At 38.9% G+C, this 18,511-nt stretch overlaps 1 protein-coding gene across 5 annotated transcripts in view; it reads left to right on the top strand.

Annotated features, from left to right (window-relative positions):
* Nucleotides 1–18,511, top strand: part of sgip1b (SH3GL interacting endocytic adaptor 1b) — a 150,828-nt gene that overhangs the window by 28,225 nt on the left and 104,092 nt on the right. For 3 of the 5 annotated variants that reach the window (XR_012391076.1, XM_009298216.5, XM_017351456.4), the window contains exons 4-12: nucleotides 4,076–4,132; nucleotides 4,221–4,278; nucleotides 7,770–7,948; nucleotides 8,041–8,052; nucleotides 9,480–9,491; nucleotides 10,529–10,553; nucleotides 10,661–10,736; nucleotides 10,832–10,896; nucleotides 11,060–11,140. Coding sequence is in view for 4 of the 5 variants with exons in the window: in XM_009298216.5 (XP_009296491.1) it covers nucleotides 4,076–4,132; nucleotides 4,221–4,278; nucleotides 7,770–7,948; nucleotides 8,041–8,052; nucleotides 9,480–9,491; nucleotides 10,529–10,553; nucleotides 10,661–10,736; nucleotides 10,832–10,896; nucleotides 11,060–11,140 (565 nt within the window). In the remaining variant the exon portion in view is untranslated. The remainder of the gene's footprint in view (nucleotides 1–4,075; nucleotides 4,133–4,220; nucleotides 4,279–7,769; nucleotides 7,949–8,040; nucleotides 8,053–9,479; nucleotides 9,492–10,528; nucleotides 10,554–10,660; nucleotides 10,737–10,831; nucleotides 10,897–11,059; nucleotides 11,141–18,511) is intronic. The other 2 variants (XM_017351458.4, XM_073924050.1) reach the window with 2 other exon arrangements.

Raw genomic sequence — 18,511 nt, 5'->3', positions numbered from 1 at the left:
CACATAAGCACAGTTATTTTCTTAATAAAATCCATGTTAGCCATTTAGCAACGAAGCTAGAGTAACTGGGCAGACAGAAGCCCTGCCCATCATCTACGTCTGATGTGAAGTGAATTTGACACACGAATCAAGCAGGTTTTGACGCATGAATGAAGCGGGATTTGACCCACGAATGAAGCGAGTAAACTCAAATGTTCACATGTCTATTTACACGCGAATATCGTTCTACGTCTGTTGTGAACAGCTGCAAGCTCTATCAGGTTGGATGGGAAGTGACGGTTTACAGCCATTTTCAGATCTCTCCAGAGATATTAAGTAGGATTTAGGTCTGGGCTCTAGCTGGACATTTACAGAGTTATTGTGAAGCCACTCCATTGATATTTTGGCAATGTGCTTTGGGTCATTGTCCTGCTGGAAGGTCAAGAGCACTCTGAAGCAGGTTTTCATATATCTTTCCCTCTATCCTAGTCTTCCAGTTCCTGCAACTGAAAAACATCCTCACACCATGATGCTGCCACCACCATGCTTCACTGTATGGATGGTATTAGTCTGGTGATGAGTGGTGCCTGATTTTCTCCTAACATAACAACTGGCATTTACCCCAAAGATATCAATTTTAGTCTCATAAGACCAGAGAATTTAGTTTTTTATGGTCTGAGAATCTTTCAGATGCCTTTTTGGCAAATTCCATACAGGGAAGTGGCTTCCGTCTGGCCATACAGGCCTGATTGGTGGATTGCTGCACAGATGGTTACCCTTCTGTAAGGTTCTCCTCTCTCCACAGAAGAAAGCTGGAGCTCAGACAGAGTGACCAATGGATCATTGATCACCTCTTTGACTTAATCCCTTCTCCCCTGATCAATTAGATAGCCGGCCAGCTCTAGGAAGTGCTGGTGGTTGCAAACATCTTCCACTTTCGGATGATGAAGGTCACTGTGCTCATTGGTACTTTCAGAGCAGCAGAAATTTTTCTGTAACCTTTCCCAGCCTTGTGCCTCTAGACAATCCTGTCTCAGAGGTCTATAGACAGTTCCTTTGTCTGCATGCTTGGCTTGTGCTTTGACATGCACTTTCAACCCTGGGACCTTATTTAGACAAGTGTATGCCTTTTCAAATCATGTCTAATCAACTGAATTTACCACGGGTAAACTCCAATTAATCTGCTGAAACATCTCAAGAATGATCAGTAGAATGTACCTGATCTCAATTTAGAGCTTCACATCAAGAGCTGTCAATACTTATGTAAATGTGATTTTTCAGGTTTTTTATTTTTTATAAATTTGCAACAATTTCAAAGAATCTTTTTTTACATTGTTATTATGGGGTGTTGTGTGCAGAATTTTAAGGAAATAAATGAGTTTATTCCATTTTGGAAAAAGGCTGTAACATAAAAAAATGTTGAAAACGTGAAGCGCTATGAATGCTTTCCGGATGCACTGTATATAACAGAGTTATACTATATAATTGTCCTTCTCTTTTTAATCAAATAGTTAAACTAAGCTTTTCTGGTACAATAATTGTTCATAACCCCATTACTTGTTGTGCACTAGAAATATATATTTTTAGCTATTGATTTGATATTGCTAAATAACAATTTTATATGAAAATATCTGTATGTTAATTATTAGCGTCCCACTGTGAGTATTGATAAAAAAAGATACTCAGTGACCCATGTAGGAACTTTTTCGTAATAGAGTCATAAATGTTACCTTGTCACATTAATTGAAGGTCGGTCTCAAGTTGCTAATTGATTATTTATAATACTGTTGTTTGTTGCTTTTTATGTATTTATTTTAATTAAATAGAGGAAGGAAGGATAATTATATACTTTAAGGTAGTTATATAATCCTTACTGCTCTTGGTATATACATTTCAGTACAATGAGGATATTCAACAAAAATCTTTATAAAATAGTTAAAAAACAAAGTAAAAATAATAAAATATTCATACAAAAGAAAACATTTGTGTCTGTCATTTTGTATTTGTGAATGACATTTTACAAATATGTAACTATTAATCTGCAACTTCGAATTCAAAACACACTTATTTTGATTATTGTCTGTGTGAGATATAGAGAGATTTAGCTTTTCACGTCAGAGCTGTGAGTGTAGCCTACACATACACATATTATTATCACAAGTTCTCACATTTAGATTTGCAAGCTCTCAAGGTTTGCTACTGAATTACCTTCATAGGGTTTTATTTTATCTAGATATGCACTGATATTGATTTTTTGGCAGATATCGATAACCGATAACTTGAAATTTTTTGAGGCTGATTGCCGATATACTATAGCTGATAAATATAAATGGTAACACTTTAGAATAACTATCAGTTATAACTAGTTAATACTCCATTAATAAACTGTTAGTTAATGAGTTATAAATGACTTGTTAAATAAAAGTTAATGGTTTGTTAATTTTTTATAACTGTACCTTATAGATAGCCAAAAGACAACTTACAAACTGTTGTTAACGAGTTATAAATGACTTGTTAACTGTATTTTAATGATTTATAACTATCCCTAATAGATTAGTATTAGATCATGAACAAGCTGTTAGTAAATTACTTACTAAAGATGTGTTAAGTTTCAGTTAATAGTTTATATATGTTATTGGGACGTTATTCTAGTTGTAGCTATTCTTCATTTAATAACTGTTAGTAATTGAGAAATAGTTGCAACTTTAGAAAAACGTCCCAATAACATACATAAGCTAATAACTAACACTTAATATATTAACTCACACTTTACAGATCAGTTGTTCATAGTTTTTTAACCATCTACTAACACCATCAAAACTTTGTAGACCTTTTCTAATAAAATATTTATTTATTTATTTTGTTTTCATGTTTAGCACAAAAAGTGCTCAAACTTCATGGGTTTGTATTCTGTTGTATACTGTTGTTCTGCCATGTGTATGTGTGTTTCTATACATTAAACACAATGTTCAACATTGCATCTGTGGAGTTTCTTTGGTAAAATACAGCACACAAATAAGCCTACGAGTGGAACAAGGTTAAGGTACAAACATTTTATATTTTTAATATCACCTTCAAATTTCTGTGGCTTGAACTTGTTCCATCCATTTGCTGTTCTACAGTTTCACTGGTATTAGTAGATAGTTAACACACTCTAAACAAGTGATCTGTTGAGTGTGAGTTAATAAATTAGTTAAGTGTCAGTCATTAGCTTAAGTATGTTATTGGGACGTTATTCTAAAGTTGCAACTATTCCTCATTTACTAACAGTTAATAAATGAATAATAGTTGCAACTTTAGAATATTGTCCCAATAACATATATAAACTTTTAACTGATACTTAACATGTCTTTAGTGGGTATTTTACCAACATCTTGTTTATGATCTATTACTAATTTATTAGGTATAGTTATAAATCATTAAAATACAGTTAACATGTCATTATAACTTGTTAACTAACAGATTGCAAGTTATCTTTTGCCTATCTATAAAGCACAGTTATAAATACTTAACAAATTTAATTTAACAAGTAATTTATAACTCATTAACTAATAGTTCATTAATGGACCATTAACTAGTTAAAAACTGATATTTATAAATAATTAACAATATTATTTAACAAGTCATTTATAACTCCTTAATTAACAGTTTATTAATGATCTATTAATTAGTTGTAACGGATAGTTATTCTAAAGTTTTACAGAACAAATAATCATATTAGATTACAAACAACTCAAGTTGTTTAGCACTTGTGCATTGCCGCTATTATGTTTACACATGTAATGTTTTTCCTGAGGCGATTTAAACCAAACAAAACTTTTTTGACGTTTTTGAATGAAACAATTTAAGAAAAGCTCTTATTATGCACTGGACAAGTATGCACGAGTTTCGCCCATGCATACATGAGGCAGGCAGATCTTTACAATTATGTAACCCATTGGCTTAAAGATGTCAGCCTAATTTTGACATCAGAACGATAACATTTAAAAATAGCATTTATCGTCCCACAACGATATGACCGCCAATATATTGTGCATCTCTAATTTTATTGTGTGATCACGGTAACAGTGCTTTATCTCGCATGTTTTATTCCCAGAAAAAAACTAATGGGGCTCCTAATGGCTTCTATGGTGAGATTGACTGGGATCGATATGTAAGTTAATTTCTATCTGCTGATTTTCATACTGTCTTTATAGTTCTTTTGGATGTAATGCCTCATCAGTTTTCTTATACCATAACAGAACTCTCCTGATGTGGATGATGAGGGGTACAGTGTTAAACCTGGAGAACAAGGGGGAAATATCCTTTCAATTTTTACTGACAAATTAATCTGTACTATTTTGTTGCTTTAATTAGTTGTTGTGCCTCTATGATACTTTTTCAGATATTACCTTTTATGTAGTCTGTAGGCTGAAGCTCTTCATGAATATAAAAAGCACTGTAAAGTTTAAGGTGTCATGAACTGAGAAAGCATATTTTTTCTTGAGCTTTTGATATACAGTTGGTAAAGAGCCAGACTATTTCATTACTAATGCGTCTTTGCTAAGTTAAACCGCAATTATAGCTATAGCTATAAACTTTGAAAACTATTATCGGTGGAGCGCATTATTTCAGGTAGACAATTATATTGCAACCCCAAATCGGAAAAGGTTGGGACTGAATGGAAAACACAAATAAAAAAGAAAGTAGTGATTTCCAAATTTATTTTGACTTGTATTTCATTGTAGATGATAACATACATAATTTTATGTCAGTCAGACCAGTAACAGATTCCAAAACAATTAGTGATAAGGGTAATTTAGGGCTAGTAATCAGGTAAATTGGGGAAATGATGTGATTTGAAACAGGTGATGTTAACAGGTAATTGTAATTATGATTTGCTACAAAAGCAGCATTCAAGAAACGTCTAGTCCTTTAGGAGTAAACATTGGCAGGGGATCGCCAGTTTGCCAAAAAATATGTGAGAAAATTATTTAAATGTCTTAAAGCAATGTTACTCAAAGAAAGACATTTGGATATTATATCTTCAACAGTGCATAATATAATTAAAAGATTCAAGGTATCTGGAGAATTTTCAGTGCGTAAAAGACAAGGCCGCAAGTCTGAGCTGAACAACTGTTCAGGCGGCACAGCATCCAGAATCGTCATTCACCTATAAGTGGTATCACCACATGGGCTCAGGTCTACGTTGGCAAACGTTTATCAATTACCACAATAGGTAGTTACAATCCACAAATTCCAGTTAAAACTGTACTCTTGTAACAAGCCTGGGTTGTGACCACTCTCGTGCAGCTGGGCCAGCGTCTTTGTTTGGTAGCGTTGGTAGGTGGCCATAGCGTGCTGGGTGGAAGCAGCCTGGCCCGGGGCTATGTATGCTCTGGCTCCGAGAGAGAGGCAGATAACCTGCACGCTTTTAACAGGAGACAAGGTTAAACCCACCAGGAAGAGGCACCACGCGGACCTGCAATGGCACACTCAATTTGGGGAATTGCCTGCTACCCCCTGGCTGCTTCGCCATCAAGGCCGGTGAGGGCGGAGGTACACACAGATCGGGCAGAGAAAGGTGCCCTCCAAGACTGCATGAGCCTGCTGTGCACTTCCGGGAAGAAGGGGATGGGAGGCTTAGAAGGTCTTGCCTTTTTTACATCCTCCACAATACACCCATCTAGTCAGTCCATCCGTGGGCTTGGGCATAAACCATCTCCAGGCCCACGATCAAAGCAGCCCGGGAACGCACGGTTATCATGTCTGCTTCTAGATCTGATGCCGAGCTAGCTGCCCCGGAGGGAGGGAGCGGGTTTGAATCTTCATCAGACAATGACAGCCCTTCCTCCGATGGACGCAGCGATGGACTTCTGATCCTCGGTGTCATTAAGTGAGTGGATGACCATCTGAGGACAGAGGGCTTCTCTCATTCGAAGCTTGGATGAAGCGTGTGGAGGAGCTAGAGGTCCCCGAGCCTGAGGGAGCTGAATTTACTCCCACAGTGACTCTCAAATCTGCCCGAGTGCCAACCGCGGAGCAAGGGACAACTGGGGTTGTTGGCCCTTATGCAAGAGTGAGCTGTGATCTTAACCTCGCAACAAACATGCCACTGCAGTGATGGTATGCACTGCCTGCGAGCTCCGTATCAACATGCTGGACCCCCAGACATGAAACGCAGTGCTCGTGCCTATCATCCAAGGACAGGAAACCAACACATCCAGAAACTAACGGTCAGAGCGTTGCCTTGAAAAAGACGCACTGAACAACTCTGTTGCTCTTTAGGAAATTTGCAACAATACGAACTGCTCTGGAGGACCGGACCCAAAGAACATCAGGCAGGGGAGAAACCCAGCTAGACCATCTGCCACTACGTATTGCACACTCTGGACTGGGAGAAGCAGACCACTTTTTTGTACTCTCTCTCTGTCGTAACAGTCGTAGAAACCCTCATATGACTCTCTCAGAAGGTTTGTCAAAGGATCTGAAAGCGAAATGGGTGCTTCAGCTTGGCATGTGCAGTGTTTTATACAAGGTTAATTGTAAGTGACGCCAGCTGTGCATGCTGACGCTGCCAACTCATAGGCATTTCATTGGCTTGTTTTTGTACTCCTTCAGATGATTGGATTTTGACGAAATCCCTATAGTAGAAGTTTCCACATAGCATTAAAGTACCCCTCTTGAAGGGGAACTACAGCTCTTAAGTTGTAGTTGCAACTGTACAAGTGCGTACAAACAAGATTGCAGTGCAGTTTGCTAATGTTCGTTGGAATAATGGATTTGGTAAACACTAAATCATAAAACTGTAATTGTAACGACAGAAAGTGTGACCTTAGTTGGGTAACAATGTTTTTCAAAAACGCACCCAAGAAGGGTTATGCAATTATAGCTGTGGGTGTTTACTTTCAAGCCCTCAGGGCATTCCAGCCTTAAAAATCACTAGAACACAGTCTCAAAACCAATGTAGAAAAAGCTTTTGAAGTTTTTAAAAGTAAATCCACACAAACTTCATAAGCAGACCTTAGATGACAGAATAAAATAAAAATTAAAAACCTGTTTAAAGATTACTCATTTAAATGAAGGCAGGACAAATTAAAATTAAATATTACATTCTTTCCAAAAAGAGAACTAATTCTGAGCTGCCTAGTTGGAGCCAATTGGTTTGTTTTGTCCACATGTAGAGAAGACATATTTTTCTGTTGTGGAGAGCACAAATCTACTTTGTATGTACTTGTAAAGGATGATAAAAACAGCCCCATTGATAGTGTTTGTATTATAGTGTAACACGTGCTGCAGAATCTTCATGATTGATTACTATTTTTAATTAACTGATTTTCTTTATCTTTGCCATGATGACAGTACATAACATTTACATACAAGTATTCAACTTAAAATGCAATTTAAATGCTTAACTAGGTTAATTATGTTAACTAGACATGTTAAGGTAATTAGGCAAGTCATTGTATAAAAATGGTTTGTTCTGTAGACATGCAGAACAAAAAGATTTATTAATAGGGGTTATTAATACTGACTTTGCTTTTATTTCAGACAAAATAAAACAAATAAGACTTACTAAAGAAGAAAAAAACTATTATTAGGAAATACTGTTAAAAAAACCCTGCTGTTAAACATAATTTGGGAAATATCTGAAAAAGAAAATCACAGGAGGGCCAATAATTTTGACTTTAACTGTATAGGGTAACAGGCATTTAGTTCATAATATGCTGAAAGCATACGCCCTGTATCAAAAGAGCAGAGTAGAGAAAGAGAATAAAGGGGATTCTTGAATTAACCTTAACAAGACCCACCAGCTCCAAAAGTCAAGACATTCTTCTCCTCCAGCGAGTCAGAAGGAGAAGAGGAGCATGGGAAGAAATTTAAGATCAAGATCAAGCCATTGACAGCAAATAGTGGAAACTGCACAGTTTCTGCAATGAATGAGCTGAAGGCCTCAGTGGGGACACTGGCCATATCTCCTTCTCCTTTGGTTAGTATCACAGTTTTCCCTATCACTGCAGACACAAAAATCACACTCAATTACTGAGATGATTTCCTCTGCTCTTTTCTTTTCACACACAGAGAAAGAGTCCGGTAAGCAAATGCATTCACACTTTAAAGATACAGTTAGAATTGTGCAACATGATTCACATGCATGGGTTTATCTTAGTTTAGTTTACCAGAGCTCTCAGAATCATAACAGTGAATGGTGAATCTCTCTAAAGTGCTGTACTGGTGGGGTAAAATTTCAACAGATGTAATGTAACCATGCAGCGCATGAACTACAATAATTAGTTGTGGTATAAGAATTGTTGAATCTCAATTCATGTTAGTAAGTTAACGAACCTTATTGTAAAGTTTGACAACAGTTTTCTGTTTTAACAAAATTACTTTAGAATAACATAATCTTTAATAAATTTAGCAAAATTTCTGAAAAATCATTCTGAATTGGTGCTTATACATATTACTCACTATAATTATCATCACTGAAAACTGTTGATACATTGTGGAATCTGTTACATTTATTGAGCTTTTCAAATCTTTTGTAACATGATAAATGTTTCCAAGTCACTTTTTATCATTAAATGCATTGTCACAAAGTAAAAAGACTCTTTTTTAAATCTTACTGACACCTTTTGAAACTTCTGAACTGCAGTGTATTATTACATTCTCCAGTTGTCATTGTATTTTACTATTATACACTTGTACCATTTAAAATTTTTGTTTTAGTTTTTTTTGTTATTTAGAGTATTTAAATAGTAGTAAATTTTATTAGTATCATTATGAATCAGAACTGTATTTGTGGTGTGTAAATAGAGCTATAATTAAATAAAAATACTGAAAGAACATTAGTTTTTAAATGGAAATTATTTAATTTACATCATTTAATCATTAACTCTATGTACATATACATTCATGCATTTTGCAAATGCTTTTATTCTAAGCAACTTGCAGTACATTACATTCAAGTTATACATGTCAATGAACATGCTGTTGCTGGTACCACAATCAACAGAAATGCATTCATAATGCATTTCAGCTTTTATTTAACTTTAAACTGGTAGCTCATCCCAAAATAAAACATTTCCGCTAATTTACTCAGGCCATCCAAGATGTATGTGACCTTTTTTCTTTATCATTAAAGAAGATTTTTAACTGGTTTTATAAATTCAAGTTAATGTCTACTAATACTTTATGAAAGTAAAACTAAAACATAGTGTATGCAGGCAGAACAAGATGTTTACAAGTACAGTTTAGTTGAATATTGTGTGTTCAATGAAAGCATCAGATCAGAATAATATGGATGTTTGCATACGCTCTGGTATTCAGATCTCCAGTGAAGTAAAGTCACAAATGTTTTGTGCATTGTTAATTACATTGTTTTTGAGTGCACTGGATGATGAAAGATCTAGCACAGACAGATTTTCCCCTTCTGAATGTATTTTTGTTGTTGTTGTTGTTGTTAATAGTGCTCCGTTCTCTGACTAGGTCTATTCTTTCTCCTTTTTTGCTGATCTCAGAGGCGAAGTCCAGTAAGTATAGTTCTTACTGAAATACTCCAGTTAAAAGTGTTTCACTGAACCTTTCATTCTGTTGTTGTGTTACTGCTGTACTAGCCTGTACTAACAGATTACTTATATGCTCATGGATCAATCTAAACAAATCATTAGATTCTTGATATCATCTGCAGCTTCAGCATGTTGGATGTGAATGTCAGCTGGAATTTGGCATGTGGACTCTGTTTTCCATTAGCTGAAGACATTTGTCACTCATCAGTTGTGTCAGGGAGGCTAATGAAGAACTACTGAAAAACAATGCCGTCGTGCCAACTCTTTCATGATTTGGTGTAAGGCTGGGCAGTATGACAATATGTGTTGCAGTGGTAGAATGTTTGTATGGGTGGTCACAAATCTGAGTATATCTCTGTTTTTGGTTGTGGTTCATTTAGTCGGAATGTACTTTTTTGTTTTTTTGTTTTTTTAGTCATGTTGCCCACCTATTGCCTGGACTATCAAAGGTTTTGGGTCAGTGAGAAATAATTCATTAGTTAGTTTTTTTATTAGTTTGCTCATTATTATTATTAATTTAGAAGGATTTAAACATTTTATTCAGCAATAATAAATAAAGCAAAAGTTACATTTAAAGACATTTTGTAAGAAAGAATGTTTTTTGTACAAACAATTAATATTTTAAAATGATGTCAAGTAACACTGAAGGCAGTAATGAGGCTGAAAATTCAGCTTTGGCACAATTTTCTAAATATATTACAGTGGGAAACAGTTAATGAATTGTTAGTAAATTGTTTCACAATAACACTGGTTTACTGTATTTTAGTCTTAAGCAAACGAGACAAAAACATTATAAAAAATCTTACTGAACCTAAACCTTTGAATAGAAATGAAAGAAAACCTATTTTTTGTATGTGCTATAGAAAAACAGTACATTTGTAAACATTAAAGCAAAAGATTTTCTTTTCCATTGTGTCATCATGTTAATATTAATGTAATTTAGCATTTTTTTTTAAATGTATTTGTTTTTTCTATTTCTTCTTTCGTGACCTTCGTCACAGTGCCCAGTGAAACGGAACCTGTCAAGTGAGTGTTTATTGTAAAAGACTGACATTTTATGTATTGCGATATCACTCTAGCGCATAGATCATAATAATCACTTTTTACTGAATAGTCTTCTTTGTGTTTTTCAGGTGAAGAGATAGCCAGACCAAGACGATCTACTCCAACACCCACTACAACCCCAGGGCCTAGTTCGGACCCAACCAGGTTAGTGTGTCATCATTTTACATTATATAACAATACAACAACTTCACTGCCTAAATGTTTTAATTTTGTTCTTTTTTTTCTGGTTGATGTAATAGAGAAACCTCAACAGCATTCTTTGGCCCACCATTTGAGACCAAATTTGAAGCACATAACTCTGAAGGTAAATCAATCATCTTTGGAAAGTTGAATTGGTGCTTTGTTAGTTGTGGTTGACGGTGAATTATATCAGAAGTTTAATAATACATACACGTCTGATTTAGCAAATAATTGTGTAAATTGAGGATTATATTGATGAATGTTTTTTTTATTGCTATTAATGGTAGTGTTCGCGGTTGAGACCGAACTCTGGTGTCAGTCCACTACTCTCTCCACCTGTGTTCTGAGCAGATCTCTGCCTACTGGAGGTACTGAACTGCACTCATTCAGAGATATAATACACATTATATAAAAAGCACACTGCTGACAAAAAAAATTAGCCTCATGACATGATGCCAGAAGTTATCTGTTGCTACTGGTAAAAGTTTGATACGTAAAGTCAAAAAAAAAAAGTATTAATCCAAAAGTATTTAGAGGATCTAGTTCTATATTAGCCAAAATGCTGTTAATATAACATTAATATCTGTTTTCCCTTAAAAGTGGTTTAACATGGTTAAATATTACATTATACTACAGTAAATTGATCTACTTATATACTGATCTCTACTTATAAGCTATTTATTCAAAGAATTTTTTTCTGACAAATATATAATTGCTATTATTATTATATAATCTATATATGATTATATGGTCTATATTATAATTTTTTCTTCAAACATACATAGATTCAAAGAAAACCACAAGTCAAGAGGGAGATTGCAAAGAAGCAGCTTTTGCTTTAAGCTGAACTGACTGAGTATCTAACATTTAAATATCTACTATTCAAAAATACACAAACAAATGTAAAATACAGTAAACACCCTAAATCTGTTGAAACGCTTCGATCTGATGGTGGCTGAGTTTGCAGCTGGATATTATTAAGAGATCGCTGACATGAACAGTAAACAGCTCCACCAAAGACCGCCTGAAACTCAAATGCAAGTTTATTTTACAGTCTATGACAGAAACACCATTGAGCTTTGCTAGGATCCTGTATGGGCATGCGTCCGTTATAAATCACTCAGTACATTAATTTGGACAACTATGCAGATGTATTAAACAGTTCACACAATAATACACAAAGATAGACTTTCACTTCACACATAGTTTGTGAATGAACAGACTTACGTGTTGCCAGCTAGTTGCAGACGTGATCATGAGGCTGTGTTTGCGAGTTTGAAATAATCAATTGTAACATGAAATTAGCTCATTTTATGAATATTAATAATCAACAATAACGGTTTATTCTTAATTATTAATATTCCGGCTTAAGCTTCAGTCAGTTTGGTCAAACAAACATATGATTGTAAATGATCATGCTCGCGCGACCGAGCGGATTCCCAGATTATGAATATTAATTATCAACAATAACGAATTATTATTAATCATTAATATTCCGGATCAATTTATTGTTAATTTGACCAAACAAACACAAGCAGAGCCGCCGCTCTTCCTAGCGGACACGGTAATCTATTCATTTAGAAAAAGGGAATTTAATTGCTACTTCTTGTGAAGTAGATTAATCATTCAAAAGTTTAAACAACTTATAATAGCAAGGCAGGGGAATCTGTATTTCAGTGACATTTTCTCGTAAGGCAAACAATACAATTCATTTGATTATAATGGAATTTATTGACTAGTCAGACGTAACGAACAAACAAACGCACAAACATACATTAAACACAAAACAAAGGTAAACCATGTGAAATATCGGGTCTATAGAACGTGTAACAGCAAATAGAAATAGTAAAGCTAGAAAATATAGATTTCAGATAAAAGAGTGACAAAACTTTCAGTTCCACACGCACCATTACGGACCACCAAGGTTATAAAAAACACCTTTTTGATAAAAGGGGCATAGCTTAATCGCATAACTAAAATCACCTGGTTTTTCATGTCTGGCGGTCTCTCTTATGCGTCTCTCTTCCGTCGTGATGAAACTACTCTTGATGTCCTTTGATGCGTGGAGTTTGTAATGCAGTTCGGACGAACACGATCGCAAACTTTAAACTGAATTTACTTTGCCGGAAAAATAAAGAAAGCGTGGCGGGAAAAAGTCCATGCGGCTTAGAAAGCCACGTGTGGCCCGAGGGCCACCGTCAATGATGTTCCTTTTTGGGACGTTCTCTTTCTGCCCAGATGTTTGGGGGGAAGTGTGCTTATACCTGTGGGTCACGTGACAACCCGTACAGCATTCTAACCAATGATTTCAGGGGAAAGTTTGCGCGCGAACCTTCCTTTGTCTCTGGGCTGCTCGTATGCAAATTTGAGCGTCCGCCTAAAGCATGCGGACAGGCATTTAATACAGGGCTTTAAAGAATAAAGCAATGCGAGTTATGGTCTCGATCTATGCATCATGTGTTGTAAAATGTCAGCAGAAACCCATCGGTTCCAAACATGGGGGGGTTGAAAGTACATCAACATAATTTTTCATATCCTTACAATATTTATGCTTTACAAAGGCCTAAATGGAACATGCATACAGGTTATAAGAGATGTTACACAGGTAAGAAAAGTCAGAAATGAGATACAAAGTTTACAAAACATAACACATTGGTTTTGTGCTGGTTCTGGATTTGATGAGTTCATTTTCTTTCTTATCTTATCTGTCATGTTCTTTTGAAGTAGGCAGAGAGTGGTTCTGTGAAGTCTCCCAGACTTGTTAACATGTCACCACGGATTACTAAGCCAGACTTTTCGTCGCCAAGTGATTTTATTGTCCTGGCGATTCACCCAGATTGTTTTCTGGAATGTTAAAGGGCCATGAAACCCCCTCGTTTCAGCAGGGTGTTTTCACACCTCTTCTTTGGAAAAAGTCAGAAAAGTGGGCGTGTCCAGCTCTGTTTAGGGGGGAGTGTCGGAGGAACTAAAGTGGGAGGGTGTGGGAGTGTCGATTTGGGCACGCGCGAGTTTCAGAGTCAAAATACACACACACACACACACACACATACATACAGGAGAATGTGATGGTGTTTAACCTACATGGACATCTGTAGTCGAATTATTAGCCAAATTATTAAATGGTGGACTTTAACTGCAGTTTGGCTCTTTCATTCAGGGAATTCATTCATGCCCCTCGCGACACACGAGATATTTGATTCGAGGAGCTGCTGTAAGCGTGTATTTTTCATGCAATGTTTTATACCGCACGGCGAATGAGAGAAAAAAACCCTCCGCATTTCCCAGAAACTTAGATGCACACGACAGGTAGTGTCAGAAAGCCGCGCGTGTTATTCCGGTCACTAAATGCGGTAAAAACCCTACACGAGGTTAAAGTTTGGTTGTGGTGCTAACGTGTTTACACTCTGTGCAATAGTTTGTTAGATACGAACAAACTGAATAAACAAAGAGCACTGGTCGCTCACTTACCAAATCTGTAGAGACAGGACAATCACCAGCAAATAGAGCCGCGTCTTTATGAAGAGAATACTACAAACGATTCCAGATCCCAGCATTTGCAGATGAGAACAGCTCTCAGGTAAACAATAATCCTCCTTAGACACGTAATTGTTGTCGCGCGTCGCGTACACTGTAATCCACACGTGAGTCTGAGCTCTCACAGAGAGAAAATGAAAACGAAACTTAACTGCAGCAAACTATAAAAGCAACACTTCACGCTTGTTTTGCCAACACAACGTGGCGTCTCTGTCCTGAAAACACGGTGATAGTAATGAATATTAATGAAGTTGCACAATAGAGTGCGCTGATTGGTTTGACCCAAGCCTTACTCATGCATTAATGCAACGCACTGTAAGACGTAATAAGACACACTCTGGCACAGACGCCCAGTCTGCACGCTGGAATACACACTATTATGTCATGACCGTGACGCAGCTTCAAAAATTCGTTTCAAACAGGAAGTACGAATTTGCTTGAAATAACGCAAAAACAACCAATTTACACTTTTTAGTGAAATATAGGTGTCCTAATAGTGTTTTTAGCAGTGTGGGACACATATACGACTGTCAACAGCTCAAAAAATGTGTTTTGGTGTTTCGTGACCCTTTAAATGGAATGTTTATCTCCAGAATGCAGGTTACAATATGTTACAGTCCCCCTCTTCCCAAACAACGTGGTTCGGAGAAAACCCGGTTGGTTGGGATCTCACTTAACTTGTTGGTTGGGCAGGAAGTGAGGGCCCCTCGATGTCCGTTCCTGAGTCAGCTGGACGGAGTTTCATTTCAATCAACGTGGGTGCAGCTCCTTGGCGTTCCTTTCCTTTCCCATCTTTCTGCTGAAAGGCTCGTGGGAGTACGGCGGTGCACTTGTTCACTGGTGCTTGCATCTTATTGAATGGCGAGGCCCTTGTTAATGTGTGCTTCCCTGTTGTCGGGAAGCACGGAGTGGTAGTTGTTCTGCAGTTTTCCAGAGATGAGTGATAGAGGAGTATAGTTGTGAGGTTGCAGTGGTCTTCTGGTGAGACTGAGGTACAGGATCGTGGCTGTATCCTGTGTAGGAAAGGAAGAGAGAGAGAGAGAGAGAGAGAGAGAGAGAGAGAGGGAACAGGGGAGAGAGTAGGTGGTGTCTGTGAAGACTGTGCTTGGCTGGGCATTCCACTGTGACACCGGTTGCAGGGTCTCTTCCCCTTTTCCTGGCTTGTGGCCCAGTGTTTGTTACTCTGGTTGTGATACGTAGGTTTGAGGGTTGGCTGCTATGCAGCTGAGCGTATACAACCAGGAGTCTTTGCCCTTCCTGTGTGATGTTGGTAGTGCAGGGTGGGTGCCTCTGTCCAAGTTGTTTACATCATCAGAAGATATGCCATGGTCTGGGCTGTGTCGTCGGTGCTGAGAGACACTCTACCCATTTGGTGTACTGGCATATGAGTTCAAGGGGAAGAGAAAGCGAAGGAGAGAAAAACACACACACAAAAAAAAAATTGTTGCTCCTTGTGAGCCCATGGAAGTATCCCGCCCGATCCATCTGGGTGTCTGATCATGAGAGGATGGTTTCTCTGTTGCTGTGGTGCTAGGTGAATCAGCGCCCTGGGCATGTTTTGCTGTGTGCAGGGTCAGTACATTAGCATTACCCCCCTCTGGCTCTGATGCAGCACGAACTGTGGTGTCGTGGGGTCTTCAGGGACAACCCAAAAAGGATTCACACGCACCTGTTTTTTAAGATGTAGGAGGTGTTGAGTGACATCTGTGTTGAAGCTGAGGTCAGACAGAAGGATCGGGTGGTAGGTGGGGTGAGTGGCGGAAAACAAGCAAAACAAGAGACAAAGTAAAAGTAAAAATAAAACTGGTCTGACATGAGGAGTCAGACGCCTACGTGATCGCAATGTCGTTTGTCGACATTTGTCGGGCTGGTGAGATTGGATGTGGCAACTGTGTTCTGTTAGGCAGGGTTGTTGGCTGCCGGTTACAGCTACCAGATCTCTGGTTTTGGTTGGGTGGTGACCATGGTCCACCGTGTGATGCACCTTCTTGGTAAGGGCATCGGTCCAGTCATTCAGGTCCTTGTCAGTGCCTGAAAGTTTGAATTGTTCTTATCTTTTTTCTGTAGACGACCATGATGTGGTTGTCAGTGTTGTGGTTGCCTACTTGGGAAAAAGAAAAAGTGTTGATGTTTCACGGGCTTGTGGTGGGCAGTTCTGAAGCCTTTTGTTTCCACCCTGGGTGGTGGAACGTGAAACAGAGTCTAGCAAGTTGGAGTCTGCAGCTAAGTGCACTCTGATGTCATGGGCTGCTGTGCTTTGAAGGGTTACAATGGTGGCTGCCATTTCTGCATACTGCGGTGGTTGTGGGAGCATCCATCGACACAGGTTGTGGGCATACCTTGGCACGCATTCTCATCCCAGTACTTGGAGTACTTGAATGCCAGGTGGGCAGAGGTGGCTGGGGTCCATGCTCTACGGTATTGCCAATAGTCTGTCAGTTGTACAGTCTTGGTAAACAGCTAGGCTGTTGTCCAGCGTGGGTTTGTGGCTTAAGGTGTAACGCGGGTCAATACAGTGGCCCTGGGGGGCCATCGGCCGCATGGCCGTACTGGCGTTAGCCTTTATGCCATCCCGGATGTGCTGACTGTTCAGTAACATGACAGGTTGGTGGCAGGTGTCTATGATGGCTTCTGTGCTCCAAAGAAGTTGGAGAATAGTTGTTGAAATGGCACCCACCGTCTTAGTATTTGCCTTCTGGCGCAAGGAGTGTCTTACTTGCATATGCCCAGACGTTGTCTCAATTCAGTCGTGGCCAGCTGTTGCCCTTCCGTCAAACAGAAGGACGGCCCTTTTTGACAGTGTGGTCACAGGTCGAGAAATCTTTGAACAGTTCTTAATGACGTGTCTGGAATAGTTGCACCCACTTAGGGAGCCGCTCAGTTCGGAGACCTTGCTAGGCGGTAGTCTTTGCGCTAGCCACAGTCACTAGATGAGGTTGCCTCTAACATAAGCATCGGGATATGCTTTGTTCAGGAGGGTGTTGCTTTCGGCTGGTGAGTTGGCCTAGCCGACGGGGCACCTCATGATCGTTTAGTGTCTGTTGTTCAAGGTGAAAGCTAGCTTATGCTGATCATTTGGATGTACAGGTATCGTCCAGAAGTCGGGGACCACATCAAGCGTTGAGGAGATGGTTGGTCCTTGAATTCTGGGCACTTCCTGTTCCAGTGGTGTTATTGGGCTTCGTGACGATGGCATTTGCTGATCTAGCTTTCTATGGTCGGGCACCCTTTGACCCTGGGCTTGAGGACAGGCCAGATGGGTGCCGATCAGGTTTTGTTGCATAGCCCGATGTCCTTTTTCCAGCATGGAGTTGGATATTTCCATGTGAAGGTCAGTCGGACTTGCAGTCTAAAGAGTCTTTAGTGAGGGCACCGTTGTAGTCATACAGGATGTGCTGACGTTTGTCGGTTGACATCATCCTGCGTGGCCTCAGCATGTCTGTTCTGTTGAGGAAAGTGCCCTGTCTTCATCCGTGTTAGTGATGGGGTGACAAGTGGCTGGGCACACGGCAAGAAGTTAGTCCTCAGTGAGCTCACTTCTGCCTACCTGTTATTTGTTTACTGGTAAGACAGACGTGAGTGTGAGGAGCTTGAATGGAACAGTATAGTCTGTGTTTTCTAATCTCCCCTCTGGTGTCGTTGCATGTAGGGTGAGGCCACTAATTGGCCCTAGAGTTCAAAGTCTCTGAACTCGTAGCTGACCAATCGTCCCAGTAGGTAGTCTTTGGGGATTTTTATGTCAGTTGCCATGCAGCTATTACACAAGACACATACTGTTTATGAGGACAGTTCAATTTAGGGTATGGCTTCCAGGTTGAGGCCCAGTTTTATGCCTTCTGTTGTTGGTTGGAAGAAAACCCAATGTATGGTTTAGAGTTCGGCCTTTCGTATGGAGAGCCATATAGAGCACCTGTTTGTATAGGCTGGCACCACAGAGTCTTGTTTGAGGATGACAGAGCAGGCCTCTGGCATGGTCTGGCCTGAGTGGGGCTTCTTGAGGGTGACAGCCATCGTTGTTGGCTGAGAGAAGTGTGGGTGCCTATCACCGGTCGTTAAAGGTGTCTATATATATGTCTGAAGTTGTATCAGGCTATTAGCTCTGATGTAAACCTCGGGCGGCGGGGCCGTGAGAGTTAGGACGGGATGGGTCAACCATCCGCCGTTCCGATTCAAGTTCAATGTGCAAATGCTGTTGGCAGTTGTCA

The sequence above is a fragment of the Danio rerio genome, chromosome 2 (genome assembly GCF_049306965.1).
Source record: "Danio rerio strain Tuebingen ecotype United States chromosome 2, GRCz12tu, whole genome shotgun sequence".
In the NCBI taxonomy this organism is placed as follows: Eukaryota; Metazoa; Chordata; class Actinopteri; order Cypriniformes; family Danionidae; genus Danio; species Danio rerio.
Note: the sequence above shows the minus strand (reverse complement) of the source record. Positions and strands in the feature narration are given on the sequence as shown.